This window comes from Benincasa hispida, chromosome 11 (genome assembly GCF_027475165.1).
Source record: "Benincasa hispida cultivar pf3 chromosome 11, pf3_genome.v1.1, whole genome shotgun sequence".
NCBI lineage: Eukaryota > Viridiplantae > Streptophyta > Magnoliopsida > Cucurbitales > Cucurbitaceae > Benincasa > Benincasa hispida.
This window is the reverse complement of record NC_143488.1, coordinates 24,032,853-24,049,971: the sequence shown is the minus strand read 5'-3', so window position 1 is coordinate 24,049,971 and position 17,119 is coordinate 24,032,853. Positions and strand designations below refer to the sequence as shown.

Here is a 17,119-nt window from a genome sequence, read left to right as displayed (position 1 = left end):
ACTACAAATGTTAACCTACCATTTGGGATTAAAAAGTTCACTAAATTATTTTAAATTTAGAAATCAATTAGGAATAAGAAAGATTCGAAAGAAATGTATTTAAAGAAAATAGAAAAGAAAGTTAAGACTTTTTTTTAGTACAGAAGTTTTCGTTTATTCATATAGATTTTTAATGATAATTTATTAATAGAAAAATAAAAAATAACAAGGTTCAACAAAGTAATCAACAATTTTTTTTTCAAAGCAAGTCATTAACCTCTAAATCCTGCAAAATTTGTTTGTTTTTAGTTTTAATCATGATTTTATAGACTAAACGTGTAATGTTAACCATAATGATTTGTTATTTCTATGAACATATAAGGGATAATTTCTGTGTAGAACTGAATTTTATTTATAATGAATTAGTAATTTATTTCAAAGCAAAAGAACCAAATTAGTATAATTGTTCAACTCCAATATATCAAAACCTTAATAGATACTAAATTAAAAATTCAAAAATCTATTTTCTCGAAAAAAAATTCAAAGATATATTAAACACAAAACTAAAAATTTGGTAAACCTTTTTAGACACTTTTAAAACTTTATGAAACAAATAAATACAATAAAACTTCATAAAAATTTTAGACACTTTTAAAACTTGAGAAAAGAAATAAATATAGGTAGTTTAGAGTGTAAATTAACTGAAATAAAAAGTTAAAAACCGTAAATTATGGCAATAACGTAATTTTGCGTCCTCCAACAGTTTGAAATTTCCAACGGTCAAAAATGTTATTTTTATGCCGCACTTCCTAAAAACATCTACACCGTTCATTCCAACGACAGAACTCTGCAAGTTTTTTATTTTCATTAACGGCGCCATTCATTTTATTCGAAGCTGAAGGGTTCGATCAAATCAACGTTGGCCTGAAAATGGAGGTATTTTGAAGCTTTCAGGAACCTCCAACACACAGTAAATCGATTTTGGTTTGCGAGTTTCTTCAATTCCAGAAGAATTTCTGCCTCCAAAAATGATGCATATCAAGTCCAATGATTATTGGGCTTTCCTGGTATATTCTCTCGTTCTTGATTTCATTTCTTATTCTAATTTTCTTTGATTTTCCCTCCTTTTTGAGGGGAAATGGGATATTTGATTGGTTTTCTTCATTGATCATTCTCTCTTTCACATTTTTGTTTAATTTGTTAATATTATTTCTCGTTCTTTGTTTGTATTCTTCCTATTTTGTCTTGGGTTTCTTGTGGAGATCGAATTGATTGATTATTTCCAGGTTTTAATTTTGACCCCAAGTTTCTTGAGTAATTGGTTAATACTATGTGGTTTTCTGTTCATCAAATATCCTATATATTCATATATCATGTTTCTCTTCCTTTTTATTGTGCTTGAAAAACGAGGGGAGAAAGTAATGCCTAAATGTTTGGGAATTGCTTCATTTTAATGATTCAGAATTTTAGATTGAGAATCAAAATGTTCAGAGAGAGAGAGAGAGAGAGAGATGATGTTCATGTCTGATGTTTAATCTTTATTTATTCTTTTTGTTTTTGGGATTGTTATATACTTTTTTTTTTGGGGTCTGGTTTTTCATTTTTCTTTTTACATACTTCTGAAATCTTAGCTAGTTTTCGAAAATGAATGAAAGATGCAGAAACTCCTTGCCTTAGATTTTAAATTTTGCCTATGTTTTAAACACTTATTTTGATATTAGATTATAAAACTAAGGTGAAGTTTGTTCGTGATTTTTCAAAATTTATAATAATAAAAAGAAGTGGTATATGATGAAGCATTTTGTTGGTGTGTAATTTCTGCTTGAGTCAGGAAGAAATTGAAGCACCCATGTGGGTTGATCTCACCTTAGAAGGGAAGCCCTACAATCAGAACATGTGAGTACCTGATATAATTGGTCATGGTACATGTCTAAGATTTGTATGCATTTAATACCATGATTTTCTTTTTAATTATTCATCATACTAATTCCTCATATGCTTTTACTTTGATTGCAGTGATGATAAATGGTTCTATACACACCACCCGTAAGCACCCATATAGGTTTTCCATTTACAGATAGATGTGAAATATATATTGTGTTTTTCTTAAAATTACTTGTACACATATCAGGGTCCACCAAAGTTCCTCTCATGATCTAAAATCAGCATTTTCTCAGCTTTATGAGGAGGGAAAGACTTTAGATTTTGAATTATCAGTGTCTTCTTCGAATCTTCCTAATTCTGTCTCAAGATCAAGAGGGAAAGATTTTGACGACAAGAAGTGCAAAGGCAGTTGTCAGGGTTTTGTAATGGACAAGCATATTGTAGGTGAGAAGCTAATTTCAGGATCAACCACTAAACTGAACCTTAAATCGAGCTTTACAAACTCAAAAGGAATCTTGAGTTCAAATTCAAGTTAGGTTCCTTACGCAAGCTGTTTTATTGAAAATGTCATTCCAAATGTTTCAGTTATAGGTTCGAGTTCAGAGGGAAAGGAGTCAGCTGATAGCAGAACAGGCAGCACAATCATAACTGGTACTGGCCATCGACAACAACATAAGCCAACGGCGGTAACAAGTCAACCATTCAGCAGTTCTAGTAAACTTTTGTCAGATATGAGGAGAAGTCTCAGGAAAAGCTGCGTCACCAGACAAGCGTCTAGATTGGAAGTTAATAACTGTCAAAGACAGTCAAGCGGCCATAACTCTTCTTCGAGTAATTCAAGCATATCCTCCTCTTTGAATCCTGGTTTTGGTGCTAAAAGTATCACCAAAACATCAGAACATCACTTGAAAAGCACTCAAGGTGTTGGAAGCTTTTCCAGGATGACTCATGCATCAATGAACAAGTCCAAAGTTTCAAGTCTTTTCTCAAGCACATTAAAGATTCATGTGGAGGATGCGAGTTCCAACTCAAGGAGGATTGGTAAACTCTATAATGCTAAGGCCACCCATCTTGAGGCTGCAAAACCAAAGGTGAGAACTTGTTACAATTTGAGATTGAGATATCTATATTGCAAAGCTAATTTTCTCAACTCAATTTGTTAATTTTCTCAACTCAATTTAAGGTTCTCTTGCAATGAATTTTCTGTTAGAGAAATGGTATTGAAAAATTTAATCTGTCAGTGAATGTGCAAACTTCTCTGCAATATTAGGGAGATGTACTTACCTTCCTTGTTCTTCAACCAGATACTTCGTCCAAAAGCTTCTCTAGTACAGCGAAGAGACTATCAAAACACTTGCTTAAAGCCGAAGAAAAAGGAAGGTTTAGATGGAACAGGAAGACGCAAAACAGCAGTAGCTGGAAAGGAGAATGCAATAGGGAGGATTGCTGTGAGTCAGAAATGCAATGGTAGAGACCAATCTACTTTTAGTATGGTCAAGGATCAGAAAAGGACACAGCATAAGGCTCCACAAAGACTAGTTAGCTTGAAGGTAAAAAGATTATAGGTTTCAACTATTTTAATATTGAAATCCGTACTTGCATCATTTTCTGGAATAAGTAGTAATTTGATGATAAAGGTATTTTCTGTTATTGTCAGTTGCACTTGTTCATAGGATGGATTGAATTATCCCAATCACAAACATCTCTTCCATTGAGATAACAATTTGGATCAATTAGTGATATTAATAAATAATCAATTGTTACATCTTCTTTTGATGACCTATTTTGTAATTTTCACAGCAACAGGCTAAAAATTGTCATCCAAGTGAAGGAAAAAATCTGGAAAATGGAAGCAAGAACAGGGTGTACTTCCGTTGACTGATCTGATGGATTCTGTATATATATAAAACATCGCTACACATACAAAGGAGGCAATGGGGCAGGCAACCAATCTCTTCATTTGCTTTTCCAGACTGTGGTTGTAAGTTTCATTCTTATGGGTTCAAATTAATTTTCATCTGACCCAAAGCTAATGCTATTGTAACTCTCTTTTTGAAATATGCCTACTTGGAGAAATAGGTCTGTAAAATGATGCCAAGTACTGATTACTATCACTGACCACCACTCATTTTTCCATGCCCAAATATCATTTCTAAGTTTACCTAAGCATAGTAACAGGCATTGATTGAACAGGAATATATTGAAATGTGAAAGATACAGAAATTACATGATCAACTAAGTTTTCGAGGTATTGAGGTCTCACTCAACCCCAAGTTCACTCACCAAAATTTTCCCTCCCTCCTTCTCTGGACTCACTGTATTGATAACTGAACTTCCCCCTAATACCATTGCTATGACAAACCTAGCCAAATGTTGTTGCTTTTTTCTTCTTTTGATGAGCACAGCCAAAACCAAACTTCACATTTGGTGGATGAGGTTGGTCAGATAAAGAGCATACTGAACTATAAATTAAACAATATGCTGCTATCTATCCTTTTCTATGGGACCACATTGAGTCACATTGTTCTAGAAACTAGGGTTCCTTTTTCAATTTTTTTTTCTTTTCTTTTCATCAAGTAGGTCATGTCACAATGAAAATCAAAACAAGATCTAATCTCATTTTGTGCCTACTTTGGTAATTAGTCCATTATTTATGGAATGATAAATACTTGATGTTGACGGTCGTAATGTGGTTAAAACTTGTATGATCGTTAGATGTATGAGAGAAAAAGTGGAAAGATTAATCTGTAACACGATTTGTTCATATATTTGTGAAAGGGTAGCTGATGTAATGTGATTATGTGGCTATTAGAAGTATGAGGGAGAAAAATTGGAAAGTTGTTATCTCTCGTTCCATGTTTACTATGGCCATTTGATCATATTTTGGGAAATGACCAATTACTTAGTGTGTAGTTGTAACACAGCTTTTACTTGGAAAAAAAATATACATCTATAAGTTTTGGGTCTAGTTTCTATTTGATCCTCTATGTTTCAAAATATCACACTTCTAGTCCTTATGTTTTGAGTTCGGTTTCAATTCAATCTCTAAGTTTCAAAATGCTACAATTTCACCATTGAGATTTTAGTTTTGTTTCAATTTGATCCTTAAGTTTCAAGATCTACAGTTTTAAATTTGATTTTTCACTAAATATCAACTTTCTATCTTTAGTGTAACTAACTAAAATTTACTATGTTTCATCACTATTAAAATTAAATTCAAAATTTTACTTCATAATTATTTTGAATTAACTAATAATGTTGGGTGAAAATTTAACTTTAAAAAATAAGAGGGAACCAACCTTTAGTTGGAGAATCCCACATTGGTTAAATTTTGATTTTGAAGCCACGTACTTCAATCTTGAGTTTTGGGTTTGGGCCCAAGGGATAGTTATGTTTTGGAGGGAGTGAGGAGATAGACCAATATGGGTTCTGTGATTATTAATTTTATTTATACTAATAATAATAAAAAAAAGAAAAGTCCTCCCGTGCACGTTCTAAGGCTCACTGAAGGCCTATGTTCTCTTTTCCTCTCCTAACTCTTCCATTTTCGTTTTCCGAGTAGTGGGTAGCCGCGAAACGTCTTAAAGAGAGCGAGCATTGCGACTCAGCCTATAACGAGTGTTTTAGCTTTTTGCTTGATCGTTTACAATTCGTCGTTATGAGGGTCTTGTCGTTTTCAACAAATAAACATTACCACCAAAGACTGATAATGAATATTTAGTGAAAAATCGAAATTGGAAGTGTAAATATTAGAATCTATGGACGAAATTGAAATAATACTGAAATCTCAAGGTAAAAATCGGTATATTTTGAAATGACTAATATGAAACACTTATAACTTATAATAAACCAAAAAATTACTTTTTTTTTTCATTGTTAGTTTGATGAGTTATGCATCATCATCAAATGGTGGTAAAAGTGACAAGTAGGCATCATGATGACCATTTATAATATATACTTTTATATATATATATATAGAAAGAGAAAGAAGAGGGAGAATGAGTATGAAACAAATGGGCTTAGGCTTATGATGCATATCTTCTTTCCTGTGAGGGAAAAACAAACAAAAAGTAAGGAAACTGCAGAGAACCTGTGTTGTTTAACTTTGTATGCAAAATACAGCCAAATCACCAACACCTATTCCTTTTCCCTACCTTACTCATCCTTTTTTTTTAAAGAATAAAAAAAATCAATTATTAGAGTCTATTTGGATTTACTTGGCTTTTCTTTAAAAAAGAATAAAGGACATACTATGACCACTGTTTGAATTACTATTTTGACTATAAAGTTTCTTGTTTATTTAATTTCAGTCTTCGTACATTCCTACTAGATAAATCAACATGAGTAGGAATGTATTTATAAGTTGAATCTAGGGTTAGCAAAAATTCTCGTAGGATTGGATCTCTGTGGATTCCTACCTCAATCGTGATGGAGAGTCTCCGATTTGATGGGAGATGAGGTTAAATCGGGGATTCTAGCCTGTCCCGAGACAGGGATGGAGAGGGTATCCCGCCTCGTCCTCGTCCCCGTCCCCGATCCCAATAATTTTTTTAAATATATATATATATATATAATTTTACAAATAAATATATATAATATATAATTATATATATACCCTAAAAATATATTATCTACAAATGTTTATATAATAATAATAATAATAATAATAAACAATGGAGATAGGTCTCTACGAGGACCCATTTCCCTACCCCTGCCTTCAACTGGTGGGGATGGGAGCGGGGATGGGGGAAATACCCTCCGCGGGGATGGAGATGAGGAATCCCCCTCACCTCATTCTGACCTCGTTGTCAACCCTAGTTGAATCTAACAAGATTGGTTTAAAAATAGATTGATAATTAATGACAATACTTGAGATTATATATATTATGCATATATATATATATATAATTCAACATATTTTAGGAATTGAAATATGGCCATGTTTACTAATTTATAATGAAAATTGGTATAATTCGGAATGAGATTTCATTGATGGTTCAATTGTCATGGACTTGAATTGCAAATATAATTGGATTACTCTTAATCACATTTACTTAGAATTATGAATCTGTCACATTTACCATTATCGTTTATGGTCAAATGATAACAGTAAATGTGATGGATTTATACTTTTCATATTGTAAAAGTAACACTATCGATAATGATAATGTAATTGATTACCTTTTACTTGTCAATTAGATTATTGTGTTTTCTTATTATAAATTTTGAAGTGGGCCTAAAATATCAGAATGGGTATATAACACAAGTAAATAACACTAAAAGTAATCCAATGAGATCCATTTTTTAGATTATCATTGACGTATTACCTTCCCCTTAACGTAAACATGACCTGAGAAAGTTTACCGTGCATAAGCGTAGTAAATTAATGTCATATCTTTTAGAAGTGTCAAAATTAAAGTTTTCTTTATAACTATTTCTTTACCTATTTTTTTTTCTTTGTTGAGAAAATGGCGAGTCCTTTTCCATGAATGTGTTGTTTTTCTCCAAATAGTTTTGTGCTGCTGAAGAACACATAAAGTATATTATTATTTTTCCGATTCACTGAAGATTTGAAGGGAGGAAGGAATTATTTGAGAATTTTTCACAAATATAAAAAATAGTCAAATTATTTATAAAAGCAGTATTTAATAAACTTCTATAAATTTCTATCACTAATAAATATTAATAGATTTCTATTAGCTTCTATCACTGATAACACTACTATCGGTCTCTATAAAAAAAAAAAAAAATTCAAATTTTGTTATTTTGTATAAATAGTTTTTCTTATTTTTATATTTTTAATTTTTTTTTAATAATTAAAATAATATTGTTTTTTTTTTTTTGAAAATGTAATGTAGTCGCTATGGTTTTAGTTCAATTATTGGAATGAAAAGACAAATAAGAGGGCATAATTTTGAATTATGAAAAAAAAAAAAAGAATATCCTGTACTGAGTTTGATCCCATCCCCATCCATCCCCATGACAAGTGTCACTTGCATTGCCAATATCATTAGGGTTTTTATTGATTTGTTTCTTATAAATGATTTTTTTTTTTTTTTTTTTTTGTCTAGGAAAAATTATAGATGAATTTGTTTTTGTTCAATTCAATAAATAAAAATAAAAAAAATTATAGATGAACTTGATAATTTTAAATCCTATTTTGATTTTTGAACAGTTTTTGCAGTGGAATATAAACTTGAAAAATAAAAGTAGAATGAATTTTGCCTTGAAATTGATTGTTTATTTTTTTTTTCAAAAACAAATATTGATAAACGCCAAACTTTAATGGTTAAATTATCATAATTTTAGCGGATAAATACTATGAGGCATTTTATAGACATTTATTTTCAATATTAATATTTCTTGTGAGTTCAATCATTATGGAGTAAGATGAAATTGTTCACACGAGATTTCAAGAGAAATTTATTTCGTAAAACTTGAACTTTGTATTTGTATTAATTTTATGGAAAGTGAGTTCAATCTCTAATACACAGTATTTTGATGCTTTCAAAATAAACTATAAACTGTAAGCTAGGTGATGAGGAGAACTCCTCTATTTATATAGTTCTCTGCTGGACTTCATGGGCTTGGACTTGGTCAGTCCATGGGCCTTATTTGACATTTTGGTCAAATTAAGCCTATTTATGGACTAAATTGGACTTTTAGCCCAAAAAATAATATCAAGTTAGACCGAAGTAATTTTATTCAATCCAACTGTTAGGAAACATGTGGCATCATCGAACTTCGCCAATTTATATCTTCAACTTTAATTTGGGACAAATGTCAACTTCTAATTAGTCTCGAATTCAATTATTTGGAATTTCGTCATTAATTTAGTAAATGACGTGAAAATTTGTGATCGGTTCAAAATTTCTCATTCAACAGGAACAATGAACTTATGGGTTACAAAATTCGAACCTCAAACCTCTCGAATAGAGGGTCTAATAATCGTTTTTTATGCAAATTGATAAAAAAAAATTGAACTAATTAAGAAGAGGTAAAATAGAATGTTGACAAAATATTGGAAATAGAATGAAACAAAGTTTATAAACAAATAAAATGAAACATTTAAGAATGTAAAAGGACAAAAATAAAATTTAAGGTAAATTACGTTATAGTGTCCTCGAAATTATGGGATAAGTGACACCAATTAGTTGTTAGACAATCAAATCCTAAACATTAGAAAATGCTCGATTTTGATTTCAATTAACTGAATTTGTTATGTTAACATAGATCGAGCAAAAAAAAAAAAAAAAAAAAGAAATTCAATCAATCAATTGCAGAAGAATGTTAAAATAGATGAAGGTAGAAAAATAAAGAAAAATTATGGTGATTCGAAATTTTGAGTGCTTTTAATTTCTTCACCTCTCACACTCATCGCACTTACAATAGGATAAGCTCATAATGATGAATAAAGCTCACACAAAACCAACACTCAAAAGAGAAAAAATAGATAGTTTAGAGACTTTGATCGAATAGATCAATTATTAAATAAGTAGTAATAGATTGCTTCTCGTGGTTCGTAATTTCAATGCGTTACATATTTAACCTGATATTTACAGAACAAGTACAAAGACATTTCTCCAAAAATAAAAGAGATCACTCAGAGTACCCCAATCATTTAGGAGACGTTTGAGACAAAAATTATCCTAAAACTATAATAACCACCTCTTGTTATCGTAAATACTATTTCAGAACCTCCAATTAGTTACTATCAATACTATTTCAAAACCCTCGTTTACTACTTTACTATTTTACATTCATAACTGAAAAAAATTGAATGGATTTATGCATCGAGTTAAATGAAAGAAAATAAAAAAAAGTTGGAAGGTTTTGGAGGTTAGGATAAAGGTGGTAAATTGAGACCCGAATTGTGGCTATTGATGAAATCTGTGTTGGGCTTGAGTTTACAACATTCCCCTCTCCCTAATAATTCCGTCTTCTCACTTGTCACTTCCTACCCTTTCACTCCAAACTCACATTCTCTCATACAACAAATCACAACACGTCTCTCCATTGCAAACCACAACCCTCTCTTCATCCATGGCCACCACCTCCGACAGTACATCCGACGAAGAACATTATTTACAACAACAAGAAGATGAAGATGAAGAAGATCATTCCCACGACGCCGCCTTCTGCCGGAGCCTATACGGAGTTGGCTCGGTTCTTGACCCCACAGCCAAATGGGTCCGAGAATGGAACCGGGTTTTCCTCCTTGTCTGCGCAGCGGGGCTGTTCGTCGACCCTTTGTTTCTCTACACGCTATCGATAAGCGAGCCCTGGATGTGCGTCTTTGTCGACGGGTGGTTGGCCATCACCGTCACCGTCCTCCGCTGCATGGCCGACGCTTTGCACCTTTGGAATATCTGGCTTCAGCTCAAGACTGCTACAAAGTCCTCCTTCGCCCCTGGCAGCGATGCCATGGCGGAGAATAGAGGCTTCAGAGATGCCACCCCACGCGCCGTCGCTCTCCGGTATTTCAAGTCCAAGAAAGGCTTCTTCTTTGATCTCTTTGTTATTCTTCCTCTTCCTCAGGTATTTTAAATTCTCTCTTCTTATACTCACTTGCATGTGAATGATGCATTTATTCTTCTTTTTAATCTATAAAATTCCTATTCTATGATCTTTTGGGATGTTTTGACGTTTGTTTCTAATAAAATATTAGCCCTCAATTCCATCTAAATTATCCCCTTTAGTATATGTTTTTTAATTTTTTGAAAAATTGTGTGCTTTTCATACTAAACATTAAAAGAGAATGCTACGTTTGGAGCGAAAGAGTGAATTTATTTAGTCGGAAGTTAACGAATCCTCTTGGACCCATAGTAGGAGTTGGAGATCTTCCCAACTCCTACTTCTACTACCAAATTAAATGCCCCAAGCTTTTAGTTGGATTATTGATTTTCATTTTATTTTCATTTTAGTTTTTAAGAACAACAATATTAAGATGCACCCATTATTCTTATAAATCCCACTTTCACATAAATATAAAAAATGAATTAAAATATTTCAAATAAATTTATCCACCAAGTATTTTTCTTTCAAAAATTGTGTTTACTCTTCATAATTTCTTTCTTAAAAAAAATTCAAAGAATTATTAATTTTCAAAATTTCGACGTAAATTTTGAAACAAGGTAAAATAATAATAATAACAATAATTTGTTTAATTTTTTTTTTTTTGAAAAAAAACCTAAGGGCTATAAAATGAATTTGAATTATGTATGTGCATAAAATAATCTAGAATGGGACAATTTAAAAAAAAAAAAAAAAGAAGAGAAATTTAGAAACCTAAGTTGAACCTTTGGGTTTGGGAATTGGGATGGATGAATAATACAATAACAAAAGAATAAAAATGTAAGGATTTGTTCCTCTCATCTGTCTTGATTCATACCAAATTCTTTTTATGGAGCTCTGAAATTTGAATAATATCTATGATCTTGTCAGAAAATGTTTTTGACACATGTTTGATGATTTTTTTATTTCATTTTATATTTGTTGAAAAAGATAAAACTTCTTAAACAACCATCGTAATGTCTTATGATTTTATTTGTAATACTAAACTCATTTCGTTTCTATACTTTTCAACCCAACTCTCGATTCCCAAATATATATATATATATATATATATATATATATAAATAAAGCTACACTAAATATGTTTTTCTAAATATAATTGGGATTTAACATAAAAGTGGCCTAATTGTATTATTTGGAACATAAATGTGTTTTTTTTTTTTGTTGGAGTACATGAATAATACGATGTGATGTTTACGAAACTGTTGATTTTGGGCAGACGAACATGTGAAATTTGGATGTCTTTTTGTGTAGGACAAGAATTATGAATTTTCCCGTTTGGTCTTTTTCCAGTCATCTTTTGTTTTTTCTTTTGCCATTAATATTTTACTAACTTATTTTTTATTTTTTATTTTGATTCGGGAATCTATTGGGATTCGATCTATTTTTGTTTCCAATATAACTTCAATACTTTTAATTTCAAAATATGTGAAGAAATCGATAACCGTTGGATAATCATTCTAATTTTGTGTCACTGTCTCTTTTTTTAAGAAAATAAAATATTTGTTAAAATTTTATCATTTTGAAACTGGTTTCATTTTTGCAAATTTAGTATTGGTACTTTGTATAATTTTAAGAATAATCTCCTTTTTAAAAAGTAACTTCAATTTTTTTTTAAAAAAATTAAAATTGTTATAATAATAATAGTAGTAGCTGCATCAAATATGTATAATTTTCATAAATTAATTTGTATAATTTCCATAAATTATTTATCAAATATTACTTGAAAAAGAAACTTAAAAAATCTTTAATTTAGATTACGTTTACCCATCTATAATGAAAATTGGTATAATCCTAATAAAATTCAAATGATAGACAATCGTAATTGGCCATAATCGTAATTGGATTTTTTTATCATGTTTATTTAAATTTATGAATTTATCACATCTACTATTATTATTATTGTTATCGTTTGATCTAGAGATGTCCAATAATCTTGCGAAGATCCATTCAATAGGAATAGAAAATTTTTAATTAAATGAGAAATGGGAGAGAAAGTGAAGAGATTTTTCTCCCATCCAACGAAGACGGGAAATGGGATTCAAACCATTCCTTTTGTGTGTATATATATATTAAAAAAAATGAAAAACTTCGTACCATTCCTCCCCCGGTATATATATATATATTTCAAAAAAAATAAAAAACTTCATTATATATTCCTCCTCTGTACATATATTATATATTATTTTTTTTTTTTGAAAAATCCATATATATTTCTCGTGTGTGTATATGCAACTCTAAATATATTATTACGTAATATACTATCTTTTTTTTGCCAATTTAAAGAATTAAAATTTTTTTAAATTTTACTTGGTTGAAAACAAGAAAATTTGCTAAAATAAATAGAGAATTTTCTCAAATTTTCCACGGGAATCTGTTGCAATTACATTTGTCTTTTATTCACTAGTTTAAGTTTTTGGGTGAGTTGGTGATTTAAGAGAATTCTTGCCTTCTTTCCCACGGAGAATTTCACGGTGATGGAGATTAGGATAGGGGATGGGGACGGAGAAGACTTCCCCATCACTGCCATGCCCAGTAGACATCTTTAGCTTGATCCTAAACGATAACGATAATAGTACCGTAAATGTGACAGTTTTATATTCTTCATACTGTAACTATACACTAACGGTGATGATAACGTAATTTTGAAACGCAAATGGACTGATCACCCTTCGGTCATCAATCAGTTTGCGTTTTTGGATTACAGATTGGACAATAGGCCCCACATATCAATACAAACATGAACATAATGTAAATAATGACAAACGTGATTTGTTGGGACCTACCTTTTAGATTACCATTCATTTATTAGTTTTTTTTTTCCGAGGTAAACATAATCTTAATTTTTGTTTGCAGGTTGTATTATGGGTTGTAATTCCTCGCATAATGAAAGAAGGATCAGTGACATTGGTGATGACAGTATTATTAATAGTATTTTTGTTTCAATATTTGCCTAAACTCTACCATTCGGTTTGCCTGTTGCGGCGCCTCCAATACTTGTCTGGCTACATCTTTGGCACTGTTTGGTGGGGCATTGCTCTCAATCTCATTGCTTACTTTGTTGCTGCCCATGTAAGTTCATCCACAAATTTCTTCAGATATAAACTTGATTCGAGTAATAAATTTTTGGGCTCAGTCTAAATAAAAGTCCACTCTCTAGCAGCATAAAGTATGGATATATATACAAGATACAGATATGATACGATACGATAACATGTCTTTTTTAAAAAATTTAGGATATGAACACAATGGGAACACACTTGTTAAAACATATATTATTTAAAAAAAATATATCATTTTTGAACAAGAATGAAATTCAAAAGTCAATGAGTTTATGCATTTATAGGGTCAAAAAATTAGTTTGATATATTTCACTATAAAAAATTTAGTCATATATGTGTCTATTTAGTATATGTAACAAGTGTTTGATGCATATCTAACAAATGTTGGTTCTATTTTGACTTTGTACGATAAGTGTTTAATACATCTATTATCCTAACAAGTATCTGATACATGTCCAAGTGTCAGACACAGACACGCTAGTCAAACTAAAGTGTCCGTACTTCTTAGATTAGAAGATTTTCTAGAAAAATCTCTTTTAGAAGATGCTCTCTAGAATATGAGAGAAAAAAATGTAATGGTAAAGAATATTCAAGAGAGTCAGTTATAAATATATGTGGGCAAAATCCTAAGCATAAGTTTAAGGGTGTGAGCTGCGAATGTTATATATAGGGTGAGTGATATCTTAGATGAGAGTGATCAGTAATAGAGCTAGTGTTATGAAAACTATATACTTGAAGCAGTCTTTGCATAAAAAGAAAACAAAATAAGCTCAAGTAACTTTCATTGGCAAAAGCATATATAGGTTTGAAAAAAAGAGAATGTATGAATGCAGGCTGCAGGAGCATGTTGGTATCTATTGGGGGTACAAAGAGCAGCAAAATGCCTGAAAGAGCAATGCAGAGCAAGAGGCAACAGCTGTGGGGTGAGATTGTTGTCATGCAAAGATCCAATCTTCTATGGACAAAATAATATGGGAATGGGGAGAGAAAGAGGGAGATTTGATTGGGCAAACAACAGGCAACCAAGATTCATGTGTTTGGAAACTGCTGATAACTTTGATTATGGAGCTTATAAATGGACTGTTCAGCTTGTTGTCAATCAAAGCCGCTTGGAGAAGATCCTTTTCCCCATCTTTTGGGGCCTCATGACTCTTAGGTACCTCATCTCCTTCCCCTATTTTTTTTTCCACTCAATAATCCAATTGCAGCATGCAACATGGCAGATTTTTTTTTTTTAATATAATATATTTGGTGAAAAAGTTGAGTTATTTTGATATGTAAAATTGGATGATGTTTGAGCACACAGTACCTTTGGGAACTTGGAAAGCACCACTGAATGGCTCGAAGTAGTGTTCAATATCATTGTTCTCACCAGTGGACTCCTATTGGTCACCATGTTGATTGGAAATATTAAGGTAACAGCTTCCTTTTTTTTTTAACCTATGTTTTACCTTCTAATATTTTGGTTTATTTTTAATAATTTGATCCCTAATCTTTTTTAAGTTTTATTTTGTCCAAAGAGCCTTCAATTGTTTTGAACTAAGTCATTATTCTCACAAAATATTAAAATTAACTGACAAAATAAGGATATATGTCAATATATATCTACTCTATATGTTTTAATAGGATAAATAACTAATAGACATAATACTCACTCATTAGATAAAAAAAAACATACTGATCATTTAATGATTTTTTTTTCTCTTTTTCTGTTTGTTGAATAATTGTATAAGTTGAGTGATATATGATAATAAATATATTATTCATTAAACTAGGTTCGAAACTTGAAATGCCACCCAAAAATTAATTGTGATAGTAAATTCAAGGGTTAAAATTTTAGTATACCAACAATGAATTTTCTTAGAAAATTGAGACCATTTTCAGTTTTTCATATAATCTGTTAAAACCTCAAACTTTTTTTGCTTTTTTTCTTTAAATTTTAAAAAATCAATTATTTTGATTGTTGTTAATCCATCTTCATTATTTGATAAATGAATAACATGATTTTGAATTCGTAAACCGATTTTCGGTGGAGTTAATCGATTTATATGGATATTAATTATCTTCTTTGATTTAGGAATTGTTCACGTAAATTTTTATGTGGTTATTTTCTTAAATTTTCAATTATATTTAGGATTATTCTTCGAGTAGTATATGTGTCTTAATGAAGATGAATTTACAAATACGTGAAGGTGTTTCTACATGCAACAACATCAAAGAAACAAGGAATGCAGCTGAAGATGAGGAACCTAGAGTGGTGGATGAGGAAGCGACGGCTGCCACAAGGGTTCCGACAGCGTGTTCGGAACTACGAGCGGCAGCGGTGGGCTGCGATGCGGGGTGTGGACGAGTGCGAGATGATAAAAAACCTACCGGAAGGGCTGCGGCGAGATATAAAGTATCACCTTTGCTTGGATCTGGTTAGGCAGGTGCCTTTGTTTCAACATATGGATGATCTTGTTCTTGAGAACATTTGTGATCGTGTCAAGTCCCTCATCTTCACCAAGGGCGAAACTGTGAGTTTCAACTAAAACCCTTCCCTTCCTTTGATACGTCATTAGGATTGAAGTAGGAAAAACAAGTAATTAAACAAGACGTAAATAATTATGGAAGGGAAGTAAAAGTAAGTTTTTGTTAATGTTAGTTGAATGCATTGTGTGTGTAGATAACTCGAGAAGGAGATCCAGTACAAAGAATGCTATTCGTAGTGCGAGGACATCTCCAAAGCAGCCAAGTCTTACGGGACGGCGTAAAAAGCTGCTGCATGTTAGGCCCAGGCAACTTCAGCGGTGACGAGCTTCTATCTTGGTGTCTCCGCCGCCCCTTCATAGAGCGCCTCCCCCCCTCCTCCTGCACTCTCGTGACACTCGAGACGACGGAGGCATTCGGGTTGGAGGCGGAGGACGTCAAGTACGTAACGCAGCACTTCCGCTACACCTTCGTCAATGACAAGGTCAAGCGCAGCGCCCGCTACTACTCCCCTGGCTGGCGCACATGGGCCGCCGTCGCTATTCAGCTCGCCTGGCGCCGATACCGCCACCGTCTCACCCTCACGTCCTTGTCGTTTATTCGGCCACGCCGCCCGCTCTCACGGTGCTCTTCCTTGGGGGAGGATCGCCTTCGCCTCTATACGGCCTTGCTTACTTCTCCTAAGCCCAATCAAGACCATTTTGATTTTTGAACCATTCCCTGTTTTGCATTTTCTTGACTTTGGATTGGATTTTCTTTTATTTTCTTTTTCTTTGGGTTTCGTTTGTACAGATTGGGATGAATATTGTGAGACAATTCTTCAAATTTCTTTATTATAGTTATATATACATTCAAATTCTAATGAAAAATAGTTACAAACTAATATATAGAAGATTTTATAGAAAGTGAATGGTTAATTTAACCTTATTATATTTTAATTCTAGAAAAATAAATTTTTGGATTCGATCTAATTCTTCATTTGGTCCCTAGTTTTTAAAATGATACACTTTTAGTTTTTAGTTGAATTTCAATTTAGCCTTTTTGTTTTAAAATGTTATAGTCTTACTGTTAAGATTTGAATTTTGTTTCTTACAGTTAAGTTTTGAATTTTGTTTCAATTTTGTCTCTAAGTTTCAAAATTTATACTTTTA

The 17,119-nt window shown here is 31.8% G+C and overlaps 2 protein-coding genes across 5 annotated transcripts; both read left to right on the top strand.

Moving 5' to 3' along the window:
• Window positions 1-828: 828 nt before the first annotated feature.
• On the top strand, window positions 829-4,029 carry LOC120069558 (uncharacterized). Of its 4 annotated transcripts, none has more exons than XM_090306692.1 (7): window positions 829-1,046; window positions 1,811-1,875; window positions 1,996-2,025; window positions 2,111-2,307; window positions 2,449-2,954; window positions 3,168-3,413; window positions 3,664-4,029. In XM_090306692.1, the coding sequence occupies exons 1-7, from the start codon at window positions 1,008-1,010 to the stop codon at window positions 3,739-3,741; spliced, it is 1,161 nt and encodes a 386-aa protein (XP_090162818.1). In that variant the 5' UTR covers window positions 829-1,007; the 3' UTR covers window positions 3,742-4,029. The 4 variants fall into 4 exon arrangements, with proteins under 4 accessions (XP_090162818.1, XP_090162819.1, XP_090162820.1 ...); XM_090306693.1 differs by having other exon boundaries at window positions 856-1,046; window positions 3,670-4,029; XM_090306694.1 differs by having other exon boundaries at window positions 895-1,046; window positions 2,157-2,307.
• Window positions 4,030-9,672: 5,643 nt separating this feature from the next.
• Window positions 9,673-16,837, top strand: CNGC4 (cyclic nucleotide-gated cation channel 4). Its single transcript, XM_090306551.1, has 6 exons — window positions 9,673-10,401; window positions 13,294-13,509; window positions 14,333-14,655; window positions 14,806-14,914; window positions 15,692-16,015; window positions 16,165-16,837. Exons 1-6 carry the CDS (start codon window positions 9,907-9,909, stop codon window positions 16,678-16,680), a joined length of 1,983 nt encoding a protein of 660 aa, XP_090162677.1. The 5' UTR covers window positions 9,673-9,906; the 3' UTR covers window positions 16,681-16,837.
• Window positions 16,838-17,119: the final 282 nt, after the last annotated feature.